At 50.4% G+C, this 24,120-nt stretch overlaps 3 protein-coding genes; all 3 read right to left on the minus strand.

Annotated features, from left to right (window-relative positions):
- Positions 1–7,642: 7,642 nt before the first annotated feature.
- Positions 7,643–7,867, minus strand: CHC_T00003071001 (hypothetical protein). Its single transcript, XM_005714900.1, has one exon. The coding sequence runs from the start codon at positions 7,865–7,867 to the stop codon at positions 7,643–7,645; it is 225 nt and encodes a 74-aa protein (XP_005714957.1).
- Positions 7,868–8,562: 695 nt separating this feature from the next.
- Positions 8,563–10,443, minus strand: CHC_T00003072001 (hypothetical protein). XM_005714901.1 is given in 2 exon segments: positions 8,563–8,847; positions 8,848–10,443. 1 exon segment carries the CDS (start codon positions 10,441–10,443, stop codon positions 8,848–8,850), a length of 1,596 nt encoding a protein of 531 aa, XP_005714958.1. The 3' UTR covers positions 8,563–8,847.
- Positions 10,444–10,694: 251 nt separating this feature from the next.
- CHC_T00003073001 (hypothetical protein) lies at positions 10,695–11,438 on the minus strand. The gene has a single exon (XM_005714902.1). The coding sequence runs from the start codon at positions 11,436–11,438 to the stop codon at positions 10,695–10,697; it is 744 nt and encodes a 247-aa protein (XP_005714959.1).
- Positions 11,439–24,120: the final 12,682 nt, after the last annotated feature.

A 24,120-nucleotide genomic window follows, 5' to 3' on the forward strand; every position in this document is an offset into this window, starting at 1 on the left:
CTCCATGGAGCGCCTGATATAGTTTAAAATGTACTCTTTCAGGTCGTTCCAATAAAGCTTGCGGTTCGAAGGGGCCCAGATTAGAATGCGTGGCGAGGATCCCTCGAGTTTCGACCCCGGGGTTCAAGGAGCGCAGTACATGCACTAGATGCTTCCGTGCCATTCCGCGGTAGAATGGCACTGTAGGGTTCGAAGGTCCGCGAATGCGTGCTTTTGCGGATTCAATTAAACTTGCAGCGTGAGATGCGTGCACAAACGGGGCCAGTGGCGTGAAACCATGACCACCCAAACGGAAGGGGAGGCCAATCTGGGAAGATATGGACGGAGAAAGCGTGACATGATTGAACCGGGAGTAGGCGGATTTTTGACTTTGATCAAACCGAATTGCGCTTGGGAGCGAAATGCGAGGTGGTGTGAGGCGGAACACATGCTCGACGCGGCACACGGATCCTGATACTCGATGCAAATGGAAACGTATACGGGCATCGGGAATGCTGTCGAGCAATGTGAGGGAGTTTGACACTGCCTCAATTTTTTCCTCCAAGAATGACCTCATGAATTCATCTGTGCCTAACGGGGCGCACAGAAGAGCAATTCCGCCTTCTTGTGAGATGTGTAAGGGGAACGACATGGTGAGGGATTCGAGAAGTGACGGCTCAGTTGTGGGCCAGAAAGCGCGACATTTAGAAATGTTCATGGGGAATCCCATGCTGGGGCCAAATGTGTGAAGTATGCGGAGTGCTTTTGTAACCGCCGGGATAGTACCAATTAGTGTACCGTCATCGGCGTAGCAGCGGTTGAGCAGGAGGCTGCATTCGCGGGTGATGCGGTGGAGCGCTATGGAGAAAAGGAGCATTCCAGCAGGGTCGCCCTGTTGGGTTCCTTCACAACTTTTAAGAATGACCCGTGGGGAAGACGGTAGCACGAGGTCGGGAACAGTGCGGCCATAGATGAGGTTGAGGAAGAGGGCAAGGCTAGGTGTTTCCAGAGTGAGACGGTTGAGCATAGACTGACGGCTAAAGCTGTTGAACGCGTTTTGTGCGTCAACAGAGACGAGCACGTAGTTGGGGTTGCGACCGTGTCGCGCCAGGAGCATACAACAATCATGGACAATGGCGTCCATTCCCGATGGGACGCCATTGGCGAGCTGTTCCGGGGCCAGGCGATCGCCGGTATCATCAATTGCGGCGGGGGGGAAGGACCTTTGTTACGAGGCGGCGAAGTGCCTGCCCCACGGCAATGGGGCGGAGCTTCCCGGGGCGCGGCTGGAGGGGGATCAGGGTTGACGCAGCCAGGAGGGAGGCTGTGCTATCCGGGATATCGCCTCGGGCGAGTCGCCGCACCAGGCGGGTGAGGGCCGAAAGACCGGTAACTCCGGCCTCGGGAGTGACGGTCGTGCGAGCGAGCAGCTGCAGCAGGCGGAGCGAGAGGCGATCTGGCCCGGCTGCGGACGTGGGATTGAGAGATCGAGCAGCAAGTAGTACTTGGCCTTCGGTGATGTCTGGAGTCGGAGGGAGGTCGGTTCGGGAGAGTGCTGGTGTGGGCACAGCGGGTGTAGGATGAAGGGCGGTTACGGAAGTGCGCGTGGTCTCTTCTTGGAGGTCGGGGAGCGGTTTGTCTGAAATCGGGCTACAGTGACCATGCCCGCGTGGGTATGTAATATAAATTAACAAAAAAATCGATATGTTTCACAAGACCTCGCAGCCCAGTGGGACGAGAGAAATTTATCGCTCCGAGGTCGCGGGTTCAATTCCGGCCACAGCATTTTCGCTAAAATCCCTTCGGGGAGTCCGTGCGAGAAAGAAGCTGTCCTTTGGAGTCTGATTCTTATTTTATGACCCACTCAAGTTTCACTTGTAGTTGTTTTCTAGGCATCCGCCGAACATCTTCGTGGCTTGAGCATGGATGAGAGTCTGAATTCAGGCGTCACTCATTTTTCTAACAGATAATGTTCAATAGACAGCAAGGGGAAGGTTGAAAACCGGATCGCGCGGGTGGCTTCAAAATGCTTTTTGGCTCAGATTCATTTATTTTTTCACTCATGCATTTCACGCACAGGAACTCAATCGCAATTAGGCAAAGTGGCATATCTAGCTAGATACTTCTAGAAGTAGTACACGAATAGTCCTCAACATCTGCCTTGGATTCATCTACAGCTAAGTCAAGATCGTCCTTTTCCTCCTTGACAACCAGAAAATCACTAAACTCTTCGAAAGAGTGGACTTCATCTGAGCGCTCCGCATGGTTGTGAGGATAGTTTCGGACTATAGATACAAGATTATCTATGTTTTCAGTCGAGATTCTGTTTCGACTGGGGGATGCAATTCTGCCAGCCAGACTGAAAACTCTTTCGTTCTCGATTTGGGTGGCTGGAATTGAAAGAATTTGCTGTGCAAGGGCGACGACATGTGGGTACTTCGTACGGCGTGACGCAAGCCATATCAACTTTGTTTCCGTTTTCTTATTGAAGACATCGCACCTGAACGACTTCAGTTCGTGTTCCATAGATTTCTAAACCTTGTGATGTTCTGTCTCGGGGGGTTCAACAACAAAACAATCTTCCACGTCTGCGTACTCCTCTGTATCTTGCACAGCATCATTCGGGACTACGGAAGGAGATCTTTCAGATGTATCTCTAACACAAGATAAACCGTCTTTGGAAAGAAAGATCGGCTCTGAAGCATCTGTTTGTATGTTTTGGTCATCCTCTATCTTGACCTCATCGGCTCGGGTTGTATTCAGCACTTCGTAAATTGATCCCAGAAGGGGAATCACGACCTCCTGGTCATACAGCCTAGCCAAAGCCCTTCCCGCAGACGCGTTTCCGACATGAAGTCTCATGAATGGACTTCTTAAAGATTTGAATTCTGGGTCAACAACCAAAGCCACAAAATGATGAACGTACTTTTCTCGAATTCCTTGAAAAGAAATAAGAGGACGCACTATTTTCTCCAAGCTCTCCTTAATACACAACGCCAATCTCTTCTTGTATTTCAAAAGTTGATCCTCAAAAGTAGAATCTCTCTGAGCAGAGTCTCGTTTTGCTAGTACACTTGTCGTCGGCTCAATTTGTGAGTAGAAAATGTACAGATTTGCGAATTTGGCGACTGCATCGCTAATAAAACATCCGTTACGGGTGTGACTGAGAACGCAAGTCTTCATTATTGGTCCAAGCGTGTCGACCATGACCCTTATAATTTCCCATATTTCGGTAGAAGGGACACGCTGCCTTAAATCCAACTTCTCTTGGTTAGAATAGCAGTGCTCTACGGCATCCCGATACAGCAGCAACATACTCATCATCACTACAGACGTGACGAATCGTGTCTTGACTGGAGTTGGCATCACTCTCTCTTTCCTTCCCTTTGCACGGCAGGAAGCAAACCAAGCGTCTCTGCCTTTCGCACTCTTCTTGGTCCACGTAATGCATTTCTGCAAAGAAGCTCTCGCCTTTTTTGCGTCAATGAGAGCCAGTCCGTCGTCGACGGAATTGTGCAAAGCTGCATTGCAGGCATTACTTAACACATAGGCAAAGCAAGGATCTTCAAAGCAGGTATCGAGATCCAAGAAGTCACAACGCACTAAGCCCTGCAGAATAGTTGTGCAGGATCGTAAATTTGACCCACCGTCCTTCACGCAAGCTACAACACGGTTCATGAGATTATGTTTCTTCAACTCGGTCTTCAGAACTGATGCCAAATATACCCCAGTTATAGAACTGCACTCAACCATCCGTAAGTGACCTTGATGCTGCTGGAAAGTGTCATCCATGCCATGAACCACCAGATCAAAAATGTCCTCACAACCCCGACTCATCCACAAGTCGAAAGTAATCGACAAGGTTTTCATAGAATCCAGTTTTGGGTTACAAACGTCTCTTCTCAGTACTCGATAAATTCTGGAATCAACTGGTCTGTCAACCTGCGTCGGTCTGGTATTCGAACTCTTGGATTCAACTTATGCACGTAGCTTTTGAAATAGTCATTTTCGACGAGTGAAAGAGGTAAACATGACTTTGCAATGAGCAATATGACTTTTCGATCATGATGCTTTTGATTCTCGGACGCTTTGGCATATTGCTGGTACGTGTTAAGGATACTTCCATCCATTTTTGATGTCCTTCTTTTCTTGCGACGTGATCCTCCTTCCTGGAATTCGAGTAGACGCTTTTCCGGAACAGAATGTTCGGCTGTATGATGCCCAAGTACATGTCTTCTTAACGAACTGGTTCCAATTTTGCTTTTGTACGATATCAGTTCCTTCTTCTCCCTCTTGTCTCGCACATCCATAGAACTGGTACAGGGCTTGCAAATGATGCAAGAGTAAAGATGCTTGTCTAATTCCACGAAAACCCCCCATACTGCTGCTTTCTTGTTTTGCAAAGCATACCGCTTACATCGCTTCAAAGCATCATTGAAATCAAAAATTATCTCATCGGAAGCAGTTGATTGGTTTTGTGCACTTGGTGATGATGTATTTTGCAAGTTTTTTCTGGCGTTAAGGTTCACCGTTCGGGTCGGTTCGGTAGCTGTAGTAGAAGAATTGCCGTTTAGGAGCACATGAGACTCATCCTGAACTGGACCTTGTATAACTAGAGAGGCTAGCGTATTGAAAGATTCTGCTGATGACACAGGCGCGTCTGGAAGTACTTGAGGGGCTTGGACTTGCACCAAGTTCGGAGGAAGCATAGGAGTTATGGTTTTTGACGGATGAGATTCCGACGGGCGGTCTAGATGTTCTTCTTCGTCTGGTAGCATGATTGAGGCGGGTGAAAATGGACGGGGTAATGTGGGCCACGCTATCTTGAACGCTGTTCTGCGATTCAAGATTATTTCCAGATCGGTTCGCCGTTCTTGTTGTGTATCACTGCCTTGATCCGAAGTGATTTGGTGCCACAACTGAAAATGGCGGGTATCTGTGCATGTGGGAAAACCCCCGACGAAAAGTAGGGCATGTGTGCGGTCATCTCGCAAAAATAATTTTAGACCGGCATGGGTGCACCAGTGCATTTCGCACTTAAAAAATTAGAAGCATACAGCGGGCAGCATTAAAGTACACTTGGCGGAACATGCGCGGGCATGGTGGCATGGGTGCACTAAACGGGCATTTTAGTTTAAAAAATTGCAAGGGCATGTATGCAACCGTGCAGTACAGCTACAGAATATACGACGGGCATGGGTACCAAGGGCATGCCAAGTGTACTTGTGCATGCCCCGATACCCGCGGGCAACCCTGCCCGTACTTCCATATGCCCGCACAACCCTGGTTCATAGTTGAGGATGGCTTCCCGAAATGTATGCGTAACTTTCAATTCTATGGCTGGCACTGACAAAAAGTTTTCACCAGGCTACCAGTTCCTGTGCACGGCCGCGCCATTTAGAAATTAAAGGGAACGATATCACCTCAAGCCTGAAATTCAGGCTTATCCCTTACGATGTGGAGTGACGGATTTCCCGGCGTCAAAAAACTCAAGAATTGATCGGGTGCGACAGTGCTTAAAATCATTCCTATAGGTCAGGAAACATCAGCCACAATCCCGTTGGGCAAAAACGTTCTTCGTTGATCTCTGTGAATTCTTGGACGATAGAAAGAGTTATGTTTCTGCATGTGGAGAGCGCCTTCAGTTTCATGTTTGCTACTGGCATCATAGGTTTCTGCAGAGCAGTGAGCGACGTGTGTTGTGATGCCCTTCCTATCCAATGGCGTGGAGAGACGGCAACAAGTAAACATAATGGCAGCTTCACATGCCTTCGTCAACCTCTGCCTATCACGTTTCGTTCGTTGATACGCAGTTCTTGAGAACTGCTGAGATCAGCAGGTAGCAACCCCCTCCACCGCTCTCCAACACGGATGACAGCAACGGGGAAGTATCGCAGACGTTCCAGCCGTTGTCAATTAATATTCTCTCAGTAAGTGATGTGCGGTATGATTGGGCAGGCCATACTCGACAACAGAAAGTCTAGAGCCCGAAGATAAGCGGAGCTGTGCATGCGCAATATCCTAACACTTTTCATCCTTGCGAAAGGTAATGACATTTCTCAGTTCTCCGGCTTACATGGAGGAGGCAGAAGCGTGGGGGGCGGTTGAGTGAGGTGGCCCACGGCTCACTGTCATTGGTCCCACCGCACATGTCGCAGAGAAAGTGGTGAAGGTACTAAACCAGTCATGACATGACAGCGGCTCGACACGTCACACTCTTACGCAATTCGAGAAGCTTACACTGAGCCCATCGAAATTATGAATTTGTACAAAGTCAAGTTGTCGAATATCTGATCCGTGACAGCGATCACGTCACGGCATAGCCAAGCCCATTCGAATGCGAGAAAGCATGAGAATCTGCAACCGAAATCAGCTCCGCTCGATGCAGCCCCAGAAATCTTGAGCTCCAACAACCACACCGTCTCTGTGGTTTCCTGCCCAAGCCACATTGGCCCTTCCTCATGAACCCCCGATCATGCATGCATCCCGTAAATGTCCATGTCCCCGCCCAAGGCCGATTCCCTCCTTGTGGCGACCGCATGGGGAAGGGCTCTGCCTTCATTATCCGATTTCAAAAGGATGAGTGCCCACCGACCGCACGCCAGCCTTCACACCCCCATCCCTATCGCTTTCAATGGAGTCCCTCTCACAGCTCCTTGCCATGAAACGTAGCCTTGCTTCAAGCCCTTTCCACATGAGGCGGATTCAAACCTTCCGCCTATTGTTTAAACGCTCATCTACGATACCACGTCCGCCCCTTCTCGTTCTGGCGCGCTAGAGTTAGAATGCGACCGGCTTTCCCAGCCACTGCACTCTTTTCGCTTTTCACATTGATCTTCTTGCAGCCCATAGGAGCTGCAGGTTCCGGTACTGTTGCGACCACAGCAATAGCAAATCAAGCTGTTTTCGAGTCGAACGGCGTGCTGGGACCCCTCATCACAGGAATTGACAACACTTTACCTCTCAACCAGCAAGACGTATCGCAAGATATTTCCGACCACCCCGATGCATCCCTCAGTGTGCCTGCTCTAGACAATGGGGAGGAAGTAAGCCACCCAGACCCAGAACAAAGTGAGGAACCCTCGCCAGAATCGGATCTTCAAAGCCAGCCTTCGGGTCTGCAATCTCAAAGCGTCACTGTCAATGATGATGAGCCAGACCTTGCGCCTTCTCATGGGTGGCCTTCTAATAGCGCTGCCCTCGAGCAAAATGATGAGTTTGATGTGGGAGCGCAACCTCTTCCTGGCAACAATGAGGCCAGCGCGTCGCCTGAGCCCATGCCGGAGTTCTTTGTGGAGCCAAGCCCTCCCGGTGATATCAGTGAAAGTGATGGTACTATTGTGATTACGGTCCCACCACGAAGCACTGCTGGTGACTCATCTAATCGCCCAGAGTCTCGAAATGATGGGATAGAAGTTGGCATCGTTTCTCCGGCTATAGGCAAAGGCCAGATGAGCGAGAAGAATGCGTCTGATATTGTTATCTCGATAACAACCGATGCCCCAATAGCCGAACTTACTCCCTTACTTCCATCATCACCCCTTCCGGCGTCGAGTGTGATAGGCTTCGGTGGCGCCCCCAAATCAGAGTCTGAAGATCAAGGCGACGGAGATGACGGTTCCAACATAATAATTACACCGAGTATATTACCATCACCCTATCCCTATCCATACTTGGAGGAAGACGTAGCTCCCGCTATCCCATCAATGTCACCCGAGGAAAGGAAGGATGAAATTTGGGTCGAGATTCCATTTTCTGTCTCAAGTGCTGACAAGTCTTTTGATTTGGATGTGGACAATTCAATTCGCTCTTTTGCATCAAACACGACAGAGTCGTCACCACGAGATTGGAGGCTTGTGGACTTCTCACAACCTGAAAGTGGTTCCATGCAAAGGCAACAATCTACGGCCTTCCTGGTTACGTATCACGCTCAATTACCTCGACTGGATGCAGGGGAGCAAATTGCGACGCTAGAGAAGGGCATCACTAGTGGTGATCTGAACGCTTTCCTTCGCAACCGGATAGGTGACCAGACCCTCTCTATCAAATTCGCGAGGGTTCCTCTTTTCGATGTTGAACCTGCAAACGACATAGCAGATGGCACGGGGCCGCAATTGTCGGAAAGCGGAAAGGAGCCAACTTCACCTGCAGAGGGTCCGCCCGAAGATAGTAAAGACGAGTTTGGGTCATCGGACCACGATGCTAATGACCGCGAGAAGAGGTTTGGTATCATTCTTGCATCGTCTTTGACGGGCCTTGTATTGGTCTGTGCTGCACTAGTTGTTTTCGTCCATTACCGCAGAAAAGACCGCGGTCAAGATCATCTTCTCGATGGGGTTGCTGAGATTCCCTCACCAATTGCCTCTCCAACATCTTCACGGACAAATTCAGAATTAAGCAGGTTCAACACCGGCGCACCTATTCAGCCGCGTGGGCCTACAGTGCTTCGTAATCAAGCGAGAATCCTTGACTGGCGAAGAGAGTGGCATGTAGAGGCTCTATCAGAATTTACACTATCGCCGGGGTGCACAGGTCGAGCAACGAGCATTCAGCAATCCGGGATTGCCGAAGGTGGACCATACGGCACGGTCTCGGAATCTTTATCGAATGAAATTATCGATTAGTCTCTCGAGAATAACAATAGGAAATGTACAGAGAAGAATCACCGGATCAATGACTAAGGGACTAGGTCAAAGACTCGCGAAGAAGCGGGCAGCATCTGAATATCGTTAATGCATGTAGAGAGCGAGCTTCCAAGGAGCACTTCTCCACATCTACAGGAGAGAGCAGTTCTCCCTTTACAGTTAAAAAAGCGGGATTTAGGTTCCCAATAGTCAAACAGCTTTCCGGACATCTCTCGCTTGCGCATTAGGATACACCATGCGACCCGGTTGCTGTTCCCCGACCGAAAACGTCTTTGTCAAACGCAACCTGATCTATATGATCGCCAGCCCGACTTGTGGCTGCAGTGAAGGTGGAATCATCGTCCAAGTATTCGACTGACGCGGCTGTTTCCGATCTTTCCATCACCGATGATATCTCAGATTCTGTCATGGCAGGCGGTGGTGCATCGAATCCATTCTGGCTCGCATCGATTCCGTGGCTCCTTCGCACTATTACGAAGACACCCACTGCAACAACCAAAAGCACACCAAGAACGCATCCCACGACTATGCCAACAACTTTGGAGGTCGATGTAGTGGAAGCTTCGGGCGAATTACTAGGTGGATTCTGGCCTGGGGGTTCTTCTTCGAAACTTATTGCTAGATTGCTAATTCCTCTGTTCTGCAACGCTAACGTCAACCTTCCTTCGGATACAAATTCCTTAAATCGCTGGACTTCATCCTCATATTCAGGTGATGGATAAAGGGCTTGGAGATCAATCTGATAAACACGTGCGCCTTGGCGAGTTACGAGTTGCAGTTTCTCTTGACGGGTTACGGCTTCAATTGTTTCTTCTTGCAAGTGAATCATGGCCCATTCTGAATCGCTGGAGGTAAACGTCTGACTCTCGGCGATCAACACTTCTTTCATCTGGGGAGTGAAACTGCTTGTGTCTGAGATAGAGCCTAGCAGTCTATATTTTTCCGAACGCTGTCCGTCCCCAGCAGTCAATTCACTGTCCGGTGTTGCCGTATTTGTAGTGCCCTCCACGGGCCCATTAAGAGGGTCAATAGGCGACGGTTCCAGAATGCTCTCAGGATCTTCAGGAGTGGGATCCGGGTCGGGTGTGACTGTGACGATGTTCGATGCTGACACAGTTGGGATGGGCGACGGATCAGCAGTCTCTAGTTCCCCGAGAGGACTGGGGGGCATGTCTTCAAACGGAGATTCTGCCATTGGTGAAGCGATTACACTGGGGTCCACGCCTGGACTCGCGAATGTGGCCGGTTCTTCGAGCGCTGGGGACGCATCAAGATTCATCGGGCTAGCTTCCGGAGATTCCGAACCAGAGATGTTAACCGCCATCGGATCGTTAGAGCCATGCTCCGCAGTCTTTTCGCATGTGAGAGCCGACAAAAAGGCATCCCCTTTGACAGGGGTGAATTCCAAGAAGAGCTCATCCCCAACCTTAAGATCAGTAAATGTTCTAACAACGGACGTAAATCGCGCTGGCCCAGCTTCTTCGTAGACGTCAATTCCCGTTATAACCTCGTCCATGATTCGGACATCAAATATGCGCGCGCCTACAGCAAACGATGCCGAATCCGTTTCTGCAAAATGGACGCTGCACGCATAAATGCCCGGTTTCTCGACAGGGATTCTGTAACCCCACACGGCACCGTCAAGACCGTACCGTTGAGAAATAAGGGCTGGGGCATTGCGTTCCTCAGCTCCCCCGATGACGACTCCCGGAGGGCCATCCCAAAACGAAGTGGGGCCGAAGATCCAACTGTCGTCTTCCGCCTGGAAGCGACCAACGGCTTCCCCACCAGCGTTGACGTCAATGACGCCCTCTTGCATGACAGGGTCAGCTTCGGCGGTCGGGTCGATGGGAATAGTGACGACGGCATTGAGCGGGATAGGAGGTTTGGTATCAAAATCTCGAGCCACTCCGCCTGGCAAATCGCCGGTGCGCTCGCATGTAAGGCCAGATATGATGGCATCGCCTTTGCGCGGGATGGCACGAACGGAGAGGATGCCCGGGATGACAAGACGCTCGGCGGTTTTCGTAAGGACAGTGAATTCGGCACCGCCGAGCTCCCCGACAATGTCTATCTTGTTGAAGCGAACTGGGTTGCCGCTGGCCGTAGAGAAAAGGATATCAAAGACCCTCGCGCCAGCTTCGAACGATGCGAAGTCCGTCTCCGCGAAATGGACGGTGCAGCCGTAGACACCGGGCCTGCGGACGGGAATGTCATAACCCCATGTGGAGCCATCAACACCAAAGCGATGCGAGTTGTACATGGGGAGGTTGATTTCATCCGCACCGCCGATGGAGGCGTCGGGAATATCGGACGCAGCGGTTTCGCCCAAAACCCATGGGAGGTCTTCGACGAAGCGGCCGACATCAGGACCACCGGAATTGAGGTTGAAACTGGGTGGCACACGAGGGACACTCGTTTGACGCGAGAGGACGTGGATGAAGGGGAGACGGGCGGCATCCGCGATGGCGAACAAGAAGAGAAGCAGCAATGGGCCGATGACCGCGAGCAGACGGGGGAGCAGACCCATTCCTGCGCGCGGGGGAAGTGAGGGCGTGGACAAGTTAAAAGGGGGGTGAGGGGGAAAGGGAGGGGTAGGAAGAAAGGGGAAGGCACTATGCAAAGAGGGACTGCAACGGGCTGGAAGGAATACGGGCGGGGAGGGGACACTGTGTGCTTGTTTGAAGCGAAGCGAAAAAGTGGTGTAGGAAAGGGGCGTGCGCGACGGACGAGGGCGGGGCTGCGTTGTGGCCCAGCGAGGATGGCGTTGCAGGTGGGTGCAGAAGGTGGGGGAGGGTAATTTCTAGTGGGCATGTGGCGAAACGCGCGTGCGAGGGCGATTTCGGTTCACTCCGGACTGGTGTAAACCGCGTGACGGGTCCGGTGCGGCGTTTCAAAAATTCAATCGGCGAAGCGCCACGCGAGAAGAATGCAGTGGGTCGTCACACTTGCAGACCACCGCGGCTAAACGGCAGCAAGGCGGCGCCCTTTTGTCCCATTGGGCCTCAACGTGGCCTGCATCCCGCCAAAATGCCCTGGCCCTGGTTCCTGACCCCCGGGGCGGTCACCCCGCCAACGCTTGCCGCTCCGGCTCCTGTTGCCGATCCGCCTCGCTGCCTGTCAAACGTCCTCGCACATCACTACTGCTGAAGTGTACAGGAGTGGGTTTTTCCAATATCGCATCGATTCAGATGGCCGCCTACACCCAGCCCTCTGATTCAGTCCGCGCTATCCCTTCGTGCCCACAGGGTGGTAATTGAGCACACACACCTTGAACATTCATTGCCCCAATCTCCCTCAGCACGAGTCTATTCGGATGCACATCCTCTGACGGGTAGGGCTCTGTAAATTGTGAAAGGTGCCCTGCACCCCACCTCCTTTTAGGGCAAGGTTTGATTTCCAATGTGGCCTCGCCGCCTCCCAGGCTTCCAGGTCACAAGTCCCGCCATCATATCTTTCTTTGAACTTGAAATCGACCAAACGTGCAACTACTGTATTGTACAATACCAAGGTAACATTACCACTCGAAGGGTAGTGTAAACGGTTACGAAGTGTGCGTACTCTACAGAGCTTCATGTTCCGAGTCGCCAATTACGGCACTGGAATATGCCGCAGGCGCAATGCATCGCCACGTGATACGACATAAGGCGTCTACCATGTTTGCTTTCCGAGTTTTGCATTACAGCGACCTCGACATCCCTCTTCGACAGCCAATGGTTGCCTCGTAGAGGAGTGTTGCCTTTCCCTTTCCCTAATCCAAACTCCATTCCCGCGTCTTTGACTTGTTGCTGTGCCACTACTGTACCTGTCACGCCGAACCTACTTTCTCCGCCCCTTCTCTCATACATTGCGTCACGCTTCGCCGCCCCTCCTGCCAGCCCAGAAACAACCAAAACATTTGTACTCCGCACTAGCCCGAAAACACCGCATGCGACAGCACTGCGGCAACGAGGCTCCCCTTTTGGGTGTTTTCGCGTGCCCCTGCTGTGCTGTGAGGACCGATGCCTGTCATCGAACAAAACCTTGTACACGTGCCCACTTGTATTTCTTCGACATCCGATCTGCCCAACTCGCATCAACTACTGTACCCCTGAGGTAAATTTACCGTGCCTCATCTGCGCTCGCTACACGTAGACGACAGCCCCAGCACTACATCCGATACTGTAAAGGCGACGTATATGGCGTATATGCGGGTACAGTTCCGAGGGTACAGTACCAGACGTTCCACACGCCTCACCTTTTGTCACGTCAATCACTTTTCCCGCCATTCTTGCCATCGCATCCATCCAGCACCTTGGCGCACCTCGCTCTTCCGGTGCGCTTGTGCGCGGAGAAGCACTTTGCACCAGTACAGCAGTATACCTGCGCATCGCATGGATTGTTGACCATCCCTCTTTGTGCCTCTCCTTTAGATACAGCACCTCCAGACATGTTCATTTCTTTGAGTAATGTCCCCAGGCGATAAGGCCCTAAATCCATGAGGTGCCATGACGCAACCGCAAAACCCCAGAAGATACCGTAGAAACTGCCGATCCACACCTCAGCTACAGTAAGGCAACAGAGGAATAGTCAGTTGACTACATGTAGGGCTACTGGATCGCGCTCACCCGTGTAGATCCTGGGATCAGCTACATAGAAACGGGACCACGCACTGTAGTGGTCGCTAGTCTTGTCCAACACCGCCAGTTCCAGCGTCACATCAATTAGGCTCTGCTTCTGCAGGGACCGCCATCGCCGGAACCTTAGCCAACCGCCGAGAGGTGGAGCGCAATAGAGTTCTACTCTTGCTTTGTACTTCTTCCGACCGCGGGAGGCGACGCGACGGCACAGAACGAAAGCTCACAGAGGCTAACATCCCGGCATCCCCAGTAGCCCTCTGCTAAAGCGTCTCCAAAACTGTACCGTACTAGGATACAACGTCCTCAGCATTGACACAAACAGAGATCTTGTCATGCTTACACTCGTTGCTGAATGCCTGCCTCGTACCGCTGTGAGTATTCCAACTATGACCGGCCTGGTAACGCCCTGTCTCACCCTGAGCGGATGTGGGCTGCGCCTAGGCGACAAGTGACCTCATATGAGGCTACTTTTCAACTTGTTATTCTCGACTTATGCCCGCTCAATAAGAAGGAGAAAGATACTCTCCCCACTGCAGTTGATTTCTGCGACGCGGAAGGATGGAGTTTGGTGAGATCTGCACATCTTTTCCAGCCATTTCTCGAATACCTAAAAAGAAGCCTTTTTGGCCAACCTCAAAACGTTATGCGTTTATATCTTCGAAACCAAAACCCCTGTTCAAACAAAATGATAACCGGGTATTGAAACTTCATTGGATTCTTAATCTTTCTATGTATTCTCAACTGCTATCCCAATGTTTTGCGAAAAGTTCTTGCCGAAGGCATGTACTTTTCGAAAAAGAAGGGTACACTGTACTGTATTTTTGCAGAACAACATCTGGCCTCCCTTGACCTCACATGAGGCAAATCGCTTGTCGTCTGGACACTACAAGTAGTAGTTTCTTGCGGTCAGATGCGAGTTCACTGCAGAATCTTCGCACACGTCACAGATCCTTGCACTCTACGATATCACGGGAAGCGGAGCGGATCTTCCTCACAGAGTCGCATTCAGGAGAATACGTCCCAATAATGGCCCTGGGACCAGAGCCTGTGACCCAGAGCCATACAACTTTGGTCCCAACTACCAGGGCTCATGGCTCCGTAAAATCCTGGTTGACAATTGATTTTTCTGATATTCGCCTCAAACGGCACTCCCATTGGTCCCGGTGGTGGACCTCGTTGGATCCTGCAAGCAAGGCCTCAATGATGGAATATTTCCATCCACCCAGGATCGGAGCTGTAATGCGATCCGGCATCTTTGAAAAGGTTGATGAATGTTTCTGAAGTTTCAAAGGTTCCCAAAGTGCTGCCGAAAGTTTGAGCAACTTTTTCTGCGAAACTCAGAAACATTCTGGAGACGTGCACCCTCGCATTACACTACCAGTCTCCTCCATCAATAGCTGTCCGTTTATTGGGGCGGTCATATTCTACGAGTAAATCATGTAGGAGAATGGATGGCTCCGATTTATCGGTCCCACCTTTTTCAGCCAATCAGAGCCCTTAGTCCTCAAAGAGCGAGGTCCCACATTTCAGCAATGTTTCAACCATTCCCCACCGCGCGAGAAATTCAAAATATTCTGTATATGTTCAGAAACGGCGACCACCATGGCGGCGGCAGGAGTGCAGAGAATGGGCGACGCTCAGGCAGAACTCTGCCTCTAGAAGACGTTGGCTGCAACGACGCGCTGATCGCGCGCCCCGTCGATGGCCTTATCGAGGGCGGCGTGCTTAATGGAGGACGTCAAGGCGACAGAATGCAGTGCATCAGGTAGGTGGTCATATCGTGCAGTGCAAGACGGATCTGGTCGAAAAAGAAGAGATCGTAGCCGTGCGCAGGGATTGTGAGGGACGGAGAGGGTTAGCGAGTAGTGCAGAAAAACGCAGGGCCGGTGATTCGATTTAGACAGGCGGTGCAGCAAGCGGTGCAGCATAACGTGCAAGTGCGGAAGGGGGCTGGGAGGGATTTGAGGCACAGCGGGAACAGCACAGGAGTGCTAGGGCGAGAGTTAAATCCAGTGAGGTGGTAAGAGAGGTACAATGAGGGAGGCGGTGAGAGAGGTAAAGTGAGGAAAGAAGTGGTGGGGATTCGAAGTGGTGAGGATTCGAAGCGGTGAGAGGTGGTGGGGCGTAAGGGCGTATAGAAGCGGAGAAGGGAGACGTTTACGTGAGTGGGGGAAAGAATTGCGTGGCACAGACAGGATTGTGTGAGGACTAAACGATGAAGTGAAAGAAGGACTCAGGTTGTCGAGTGCGGGGCTCCAGAGCGAAGGGCAGCGAGTGGTATCTGGAGAAATAGGCGTGTGAGTGTTTGACGTGCAAACAGGGACACTCATCGAGAACGCTTCACCTGGACATACGACAGATTTTCTCAGAGTTCAGATGAATTCGGACGAATGATGAGTGGCTTCTGGATGCTGGGGCAAGTCCGTGTAGGCGTTGGATTTGTATTGGGACCGGAAAACAGGGACACATTAACGAGACGCATGGAACGAGGGCGGTTGCGTCGGGATGAGTGCAGAAGAAAGACATGTGCCATCCAGAATTGTCTTACAAAATCGGGCGGGGTTGCCACGGACCGAAAGATCGCAAGTTAGTTCTACACTCTTTGGATACGCAAACGTTGTGCGTATTCGGGGGATGTGTGTGGGGTGAAGGGTTTTGAAGCGAGGATCGAATATATGTAACTTGCCAGTGAAAGATATAGAGAAGGGAGCACAAGGTGGCGACGTATCAATTGGAAACACCGAAAAGTTGGATACCTCGCAGACAAATGGCGACGGACGGGATGGGGTGTCTTGATCTTGGAACTAGAATGCGCAGGTCTGAGACATAGAAATGGAAGCGCATGAAAAGACCGCACCCTCTGGACACATGAATCGGGTGCGTACTGTTGCCATAAGTGCGCACTGAATACATGTAGTTTACTGACCATTTGATGCCAGTTTTGGAGTGAAGGACATAATGACGGGGCTACAGGTCGTTCGTTTATTTTCTGGAAGCGCGGAAAGAGTGGTTATGGTTGCGAAAAGTGCGAACAGAATACTTGCAGTATGTACATCCTGGAAAACACTGTGCGAGTGTGGGACGTGAAGGTGGGATCACATTTCGGAGACGCAGTAAGATGCAGTAAGTGCACACATAACATGGTTGGATGGAAGTATGATGAGACGCAGACGACTGGGATATTTCGTCTGATTCCTGAGCGAAAACGTGCTGGAGTAAGACGTGGAGAGAAAGACTAAACTTCAGAGAAGAGATTTATTTAACCACTCTCTTTGACTTCACGGGTAACATAATAGGATCGGCGCGCATAACGCGCAAGGAGCGCACTTGTCTCTGCCGTCTAATCAACATTTGTGTGTATGTGATTGCATGTCTGTGAGTGTCTGTGCGTGTCTGTGTGTATGGATACTACCCGGTGCTCCTCATCTTCGCCACAAGCAATCACCCATCAGAGTCCCTCCGTCATACAGCACTCCTCTGACACCCCACAGGTGCCGCTAAATTCTCTTTCTACACCCTCAATCCTTTCTCCCTTGGCCTTCTTGATCTTTGCCGTCCATGTTTCTAAAAGAGATCCACAATCAATCCAATTTCGTCACTTTTCCTCCGCGCAGTTCTTTCCTGCCTCTTGACCCCCGCCGGCATCCAGTTACCTCTATTCCCCCTCTATACCCACCACTTCGAATCTCCACCACTTCGTTAATCACAATCTTCCTTGCTTTGCTCATATCCTTTTCCCTCTCTCTGCCCTCCCACCCACCATGCCGCGGCGGCCATCCCTCGCCGCCTCCGTTGAGCTAACCACCAACGCCTTGGAAGCCCTCTGCCTCCTCCCCGCACTCCCACTGCGCTAGCTTCTCCAATTCTCTCCCACTCTTCTAACCCCTTTCGAAAAGCCCACTCCCCGTCCCTTCCCGTCTGCGCACATTCTCCTGCGCCGCCCGCTGCAGCATCCCGTCCTAGCCCAATCGCTGTCCTCCACCCCGCCCGCCACCACCCACCTGGGCCCCCATACTGCCGCCGCTACCCTCTCGGACGCCAATTACACCACCAAACGACCCGTGCTTGCCGCGCAGCGGAACCTTTCAGCCCCACGCAGCCTGCTGCTTCGCCACCGCCACCCGCCGAGCCCGCTGCTTCGCCGCCGCCACCCACGCCCTTCTGCCTTCCGCCATCGATGCCCGCCCGATCCCATCCGCTTCTGCCTGACCCCGCCACCCATGGTGCTCACCGTTTCTGAAGACGTACAGGAAATTTTGAATTGCATGATTTACTCATTGTAGAATGTGACCGCCCAATTTATTGGAGCAGGGCACTGTAATCTCCCAGGCTGCCGCTGGATTGGTGAGCCTTGTAAAGTTTGCTGTCCATCTGGACATGGACTGGACCGCCTGTAAATCTATGACATGGACATGCGTCTCAATTTCATGCTTCATCAGCACTGGGCGGTGCCGACACTGCACGTTCGCTTTCTCCTTCTGTTCTTCTGTTCCGCACTTCGATTTTGATCCAGCTCTTTCCACTCGGCCTCCCTCTCCTGCTTTGTCAACGCCAACTTGCAGTTGGTTATCCTCGAAGCTGCTCACCAGAGCGGTTCTTTGCTTTTTGCTCTCGACGTGCGCTCTTGCGACGCCGCATCCTGTCGTTATCAGCTTCTCCGCCACTCCTTCTCCCTTCCGCTGTCCTCCCTTCGAACGCTTGTTGCTCCTTCAACCTGTCGAAGGAATTGCAACCACCTGCGTGCCCTCTCTCGCTGCTACAACACTATCCGATGTCCACACCACTTCGCCAACGTACTTCTCAGTCCATCTTGTCAAGTACAGAAGTAGATTATGAAACTGCCCGGCGGGCTCCTCAAGAGGCATGGGACCATATATACGAAATGAGCCTGTCAGAACGCGAACGGCACTTCGGTGGAACGGACAGGGCATGGCGTCACAAGATGGACATGGGTCGTTCAATCTGCAAGCTGTTCGTTGAATGGACAAGGCGCGGCCCATATCACGACGTCGTGCCGATAACTACCAGCGCGGAGGGAGCAGAGAGTGTTCACAAGTTTGATGCTAGCTCAATCACAAGTGGCGTTGTGGTACTGCCGACCATGGAAAAACGGGCACAGTAGCGAGGCAGCTGTTGAGAAGGGGTGTCAGGGACTGCGGGGAGACAGTCAAAGAGACGCAGGGATGGGACGAGGAGGAGCGGGAAGCTAGTGAGAGTGCGCAGCGTTAATGTCGGGAGGATGGCGGACAGGGCGGGATAATACGCAAGTGGGTGCAATAATTGAAAGAAAGCACTGGGTCAGGTCAGGGGCGGGAGTAGGGTGACGGGTCTGGGAGTGGTTGGTTGTGAGGATTGTGTGTTGAGATTGTGTATTATGTTTATGCGTGCGAGAGTATCAGCAAAGCCCACGAGATCGTATCGACGCTGCTCAACAGCAGCAGAAGCAGCTGCGGCTGCAGCGCTCGGGGACGCCGCCGCCTCTCACGCAAAAGCCTGGCGCCGATGCGAGCGCTTCGGACAATGACTGAGACAGGCATCGAATAGAAATTATGATGGGCAGTAGGAAAGTTATCCTGGCTTCATACAAGGGCGCCGCCACAGAGGACATCAAAACCAATATTTCCAGGTGCTTTGCTCTCTTCCCGGGCACCCAGCGGCCCCTTATGGATCACCACTACAACGAGATCATCATCTCGGCAGGCGTGCCCAGCGGTCGCTATATGATTTTTTATGACCGAGCCTCATAATCCCTAACGAGACCGCTGTTTCCACTCTACCAGCTTCAAACGATTCTATACCACCTAACTGTTCGTTTGTTTACTTGGATGCGCTTCCTGTGAATTGTCTTTGTCTTCCGGGGGAAAGAAAAGAGCCTCAACGTCCGTGCCCCACCACTACTTGTCTTCCGAATACGCCGCCGTTTCTGTGGGTGTTACCGGCCCATCCACTTCAATTAGATAATCTAAGAGAGACTCACGCGCTTTCAAAGTCCAGAATTGAAGGTCTTTGTGCTCGCACGAGCACAAAGACCTTCAACTCTGGACAGCTGGTGCGAGCACCAGATCATCACCTCGAGGACCTTTTCCATACGTAAGCAATTTGTAAACAGCTCGATTAGCTGTAATGATGTCTTCCAACTGAGCCACTTTTCCACAAAACCGAAAAGAATCGGCAAACCATTGCCAAAACGTTTGCGGAAATTTTAGGCGAAACTATAAACGTCCGTGCAAGTTTTGGAAAGACGTGGTCACAAGCATAACTGAACTTACAGTGACAGGTATTTCCCGTAGCGATTCCATCATGCTTCGTCCACTGTTGGCAGTGGCGCACCAATGATATTTAAACGAATAAAAATGCGCTACAACACGGCATACCAGCCGAGCTGAGTCATGGATGCAACACCAGGGGCAAAAATGAGACGGGGCCAGGGCCAGACGTCTCGGAGCGGATGACCGCGCAGGACCTATTCTTCTGATCGCGACTCTCACAGGCGCATTACAGTACACAACATGTCAACACAACCTGTTGACACCAACACTGGCTCGAATTGGCCGGTGTGACCATTTTCATCAGGCCCGAGAAATCAACTATGCGCACGTGTGCAACGTGTAAATACCGCTGGGGTCAGATGCGATGGCTCTACGGCATTGCCAAAGTGACACGTGGCTTCCTGTGGCGACAACTTTTGCTAACCGTTTTATACATTCGTCAAAATCGCCCAATGCGGCGACATATAGGAAATTTAGCGATACAGGGAGGTACCCTATTTAGTGCTGCCCCGTGTAGCGTGATAAAATAGGCACTAAATCGGGTTTGGCACAAGAACGGTAACTTAACAAGAAGACTGAATATAGTATTTAACTAAGGAAACCCGTCAAGGTCGTCTGTTTCTGCTTCTTCTGTGGCTTGAGAGCCTCAAATATGATGCGTCTAGCCTTGCGCAAATGTGAAGACGCATCAGGTAGCGAGAAAGCTACCGCTGCCGCCTCTAATTTTGAGAACTCATTCGCTGCTTCGATCAAAAAGAGAGAACGAGCCTGACTAGCATTAGAAATCTTCTCCATCACTGTATCTGTATGCTCTGCTTCAGTTCGCCCAGATGAAACACACCTAGACCCATCCATTTCCTCCATAATTCTCTCCACTTCTTCTAGAGCTTCTGTTTCCATGGCCTCTCTGACTTCACTTGAATCCTCTACCATAACCCAACCATTAATATTACTTTCATTTAACGTAGCAATATCAGCGGCATCCCTTTGGTCATTAACATTGCTCACATTTGCATTTTTTGCCTGGAGAGATAGGCCCGACATATCTTTTAAAACAGATTCCATGGCGTCCTTTGGGAACACGTTCTTGTATTTTGTGACCAAGGGCACTTGTTTATCATACCTTTTGGTGTAGAGCCGTTAGAGTAGCACTAAACCGGGACATACACTATATATAGAGGCACTAAATCGGGTACCCCCCTGTATCTAACGGATCCGTTTTGGCATGACAGGGTGTCTCCAACCTTGACAATACGGCTCATAGGGATAGACCTTAATAATCTAAACTGAATTTTGAAAACCTTGACAGTACGGTTCATAGCGATAGACTTTAATAATCTAAACTGGATTTTGAAAAGTTCATAATTTGGACTTACTCTTGGGATAATTTTGAAGGGCTGAAAGCGGCTGTACAAATGGGTTCACTTGTTGTTGGGGTTGGCTCCTGGGATTAGCGGGTGGATTGTGCCTGCCTCCCCGTCGGATCCCCCACTTCGCAAACCACGTTCCTTTTATAGAGAAGTTTATACACCCGTACTGCACTACAAACTACGAAAAGGACCATATAAATGATTTGGCTAAGTGCACGTGTGTTTCAACACTTCTTTCAGGGGAATATCTATTACCTTTGCGTTTTGACAGATCTTCTCGTAAGGCTTTACAGTTCCTCCCTTTTTAAAATGCCTATTCGTCCTCAAATAAATTGGTTGAGTATGCTTTAATGAGGTGTCATTACCTTTTAGGCCATGCTTGTTGATCCAGGTGCTTTCGATTGAGTTACTATTCTTGAAATGAACGAAGAATTTAACTTTCCCATCTTGAAAACGTTGGGCCAGTACACGATCGATGTTCTTGGTCTTGGTTTTAAGGCCAAGATTGAATCTCTTGGGATCTTGGCATCGTATCTTGTCTGTCTCGAACGGCTTGAGTAAAGATATATCGAATGTAGGATCTATGGTGTGATACAGAGATGGAAGATTAAGTCTGTAGGCATTTCTATTAGCTAAAACTATTGTAACTGTGATTAATCCGATGATTTGGGCTTGAACTTCTTGGTTCTACCGGTCTTGATGGATTGAATCTGGGGCAATAACATTACTTTGTCTCCAATCTTGAAGTAAAGTTCGCGGCGTTTCTTGTTAGTATTTTCTGCGTTCCGATAATGTGTTTCTTCAATGGCGATATTGGCGAATTTGCTTGCTTTTGTGATTTCTTGCAGAAATAATTCTGTTGAATTTTTCCCGGAAGGCCGATTTTCGATATGGTCGTAGTGAAGGATATCGGATATCGAAATCGGATGTTGACCGTATTAAAGGAAGAATGGAGTTCTTTTGGATGCGTCACTGATATGGTTGTTGTCCGCAAACTCTATATCTGGTCGGTACTGGTCCCGTTTTTCTGACTAAAGTTAACAAAACGAAGAAGCATTTCTTCTAATGAGCGAAACGCTCTTTCTGCTTTTCTCATCCGATTGAAGATGAAATGCGGTTGAGAAGTTAAGCTTTACTTTTTAAAGCTTCATGGGCTCTCTTCGGAAGGATCCCGTAAATCGTGAATCTCGATCCGAGATTATTTTTGTGGGGAGGCCGTGACGTTTGTATTTTTCTCTGTAGAAGGCATCAGCTTTTTGCATTTTTGTCTGTCCCAATTGAGATAAATTGAGTTCTATTTGATAATTTATCCACAACCACGAGGATTGCTGTGTTTCCGTTGTTCGTTTTTTGTAAGTCGAAAATGAAGTCCATCGACATTTTGTAGTGTAGTGGCAGTCGCCAGCTACGAGCTAGCTCGAGGAAAAGGTAATAACTCATAGAGTGTCCCGCGGTAGATTGGAACGGTGGTAGAGCGAAGGGAAATTACGTCGGCCGACTGTAAAAGCACGACGTACTGGTCACAGCGCGGACCCCGAATGGGACAAGCACGGGAAGGGGTGTTATAAGAACACACAAAATAGGGGGAACCCGAGCCTAGAGACTAGTGTCAGAAACGGGCGGAGGGCTGAGTAGCGGGAACTCCTAGAGGGAACGAGCGGGACAGATATCAGTACTGCCGCTAAGGCTAGGGGCTTGTTGCAGCCCGCGACCTGACAATTGTCGCAATGTAGGGAGAGATAAATAGGTCGTGCGACAGTAATACGCCCGGGCTAGAGGCTAGTCTTAGCCCTCGTAGTCGCAACGATAGAGGAAAAAGGAAAACAATAGAAACGTCGAGTGACAAAGTAACGCTTAAGCTAGAGGCTAGTCTTAGCCCGCGTAATCGCGACGACGAAGGAAAGGAGAAGGTAAATGTAAAGGAAATAGAAGCCAGGGAAACGTCAAAAGATGGAGTCCGACAATATTGCCTAAGTCAGAGGCTTTTTTTGACCCGCTGTGTCGCACCTTCGAAGGAAATCCGTTCTCAAAAGATCCTTGACCGTCTATTGTCATTGCCCGGCGCCGTCGCTTAAATGAGCGAGGTCGCGGGGTCTTGGACATTGTCCATCCTGCTGTACTACAGTATTATACTCTATTGTGCAATGCACTGTACTATGCCATTACTACTGTACTTTGTCATATCCCCTGAACTGTATTCGCCCCTGAATAGAGGCGAAAATATTATACTGACAAGCGCTCATTGTTGCCTTTCCGCCCAATCACATCTGACGTCAGATTTGGATTTCTCATGTCAAACCGGGCATATTGTCTGACGTTCCCGCCGAAAAAAAATTGACCACGCTCGACGCCTCTATTTTACAACCCCCCACATATAAGAATAATACGAAACATGTGCGCCCGTCTGATCTGCTGCGGCGTAGCCCTGAGATGGATGCCTCCCTCTCCCAGACAGACTCCGAGAGTGAGAGTGCGTCTGGTCTCCATGATGAAACAGTTCTCATATTCCCACCCGGCACCGAACAGGAAGATGAAAACATCAACAATTCGGACAATGAGGACGATATTCCAATTGCTCATTTGTTGCGTCGAACTACCTCACTGCCATCTTCCCTTCTCCCTCATCAATCCATTGAGACCCCCGCCCTATCATTCCCTACAGCCCTCCCCTCATTTCATCCTCTGCATCTCGACCCCGAACGGTGTACACCACGAGGGCGTCCAAACTACAATTACTTCCGAAACATCGATGAGCACACTCCCCTGAAAGTTTTTAAGAAATTCGTGCCAACCTCAATCATGCAAACTATTGCAGACAATACAAATGCATATGCGAAAGGGAAGAAGGCGGGGAAGGGACGGAGATGGACAAATGCTACATGGCAGGATATCCAAATTTTCTTTGGCTTGGCGTTGTACATGGGGGTCTACAAGTGTCCGTGTATCGAAGACTATTGGGACAGAACAGGGAAGGGGCCGTCACACAGCATAATGGGTGCGATGAGTATGTTTCGCTTTCAACAACTGAAGAGATACATCCACCTTTGCCACCCCGACGCAGACAATGGGCAAGAATATTTTTTCCCAAAATTGGATCCGCTCTTGTCACATGTTCTCGATGCTTCGTCAAAGTTTTGGTTTCCGGGGTACCAGGTGAGTGTGGATGAAATGATGATAATGAACTACGGCCGCTGTTCGGAGACTGTACGAATCAGGAACAAGCCAATTGGGTCCGGTT

Source organism: Chondrus crispus, genomic scaffold (genome assembly GCF_000350225.1).
Source record: "Chondrus crispus Stackhouse genomic scaffold, scaffold_17, whole genome shotgun sequence".
In the NCBI taxonomy this organism is placed as follows: Eukaryota; Rhodophyta; class Florideophyceae; order Gigartinales; family Gigartinaceae; genus Chondrus; species Chondrus crispus.

Coding starts and splice junctions, on each gene's coding strand:
- CHC_T00003071001 (XM_005714900.1), bottom strand. CDS start 7,867: ATGGAACCACTTTCAGGTTGTGAGAAGTCCACAAGCCTCCAATCTCGT.
- CHC_T00003073001 (XM_005714902.1), bottom strand. CDS start 11,438: ATGCCCACTAGAAATTACCCTCCCCCACCTTCTGCACCCACCTGCAAC.
- CHC_T00003072001 (XM_005714901.1), bottom strand. CDS start 10,443: ATGCAAGAGGGCGTCATTGACGTCAACGCTGGTGGGGAAGCCGTTGGT.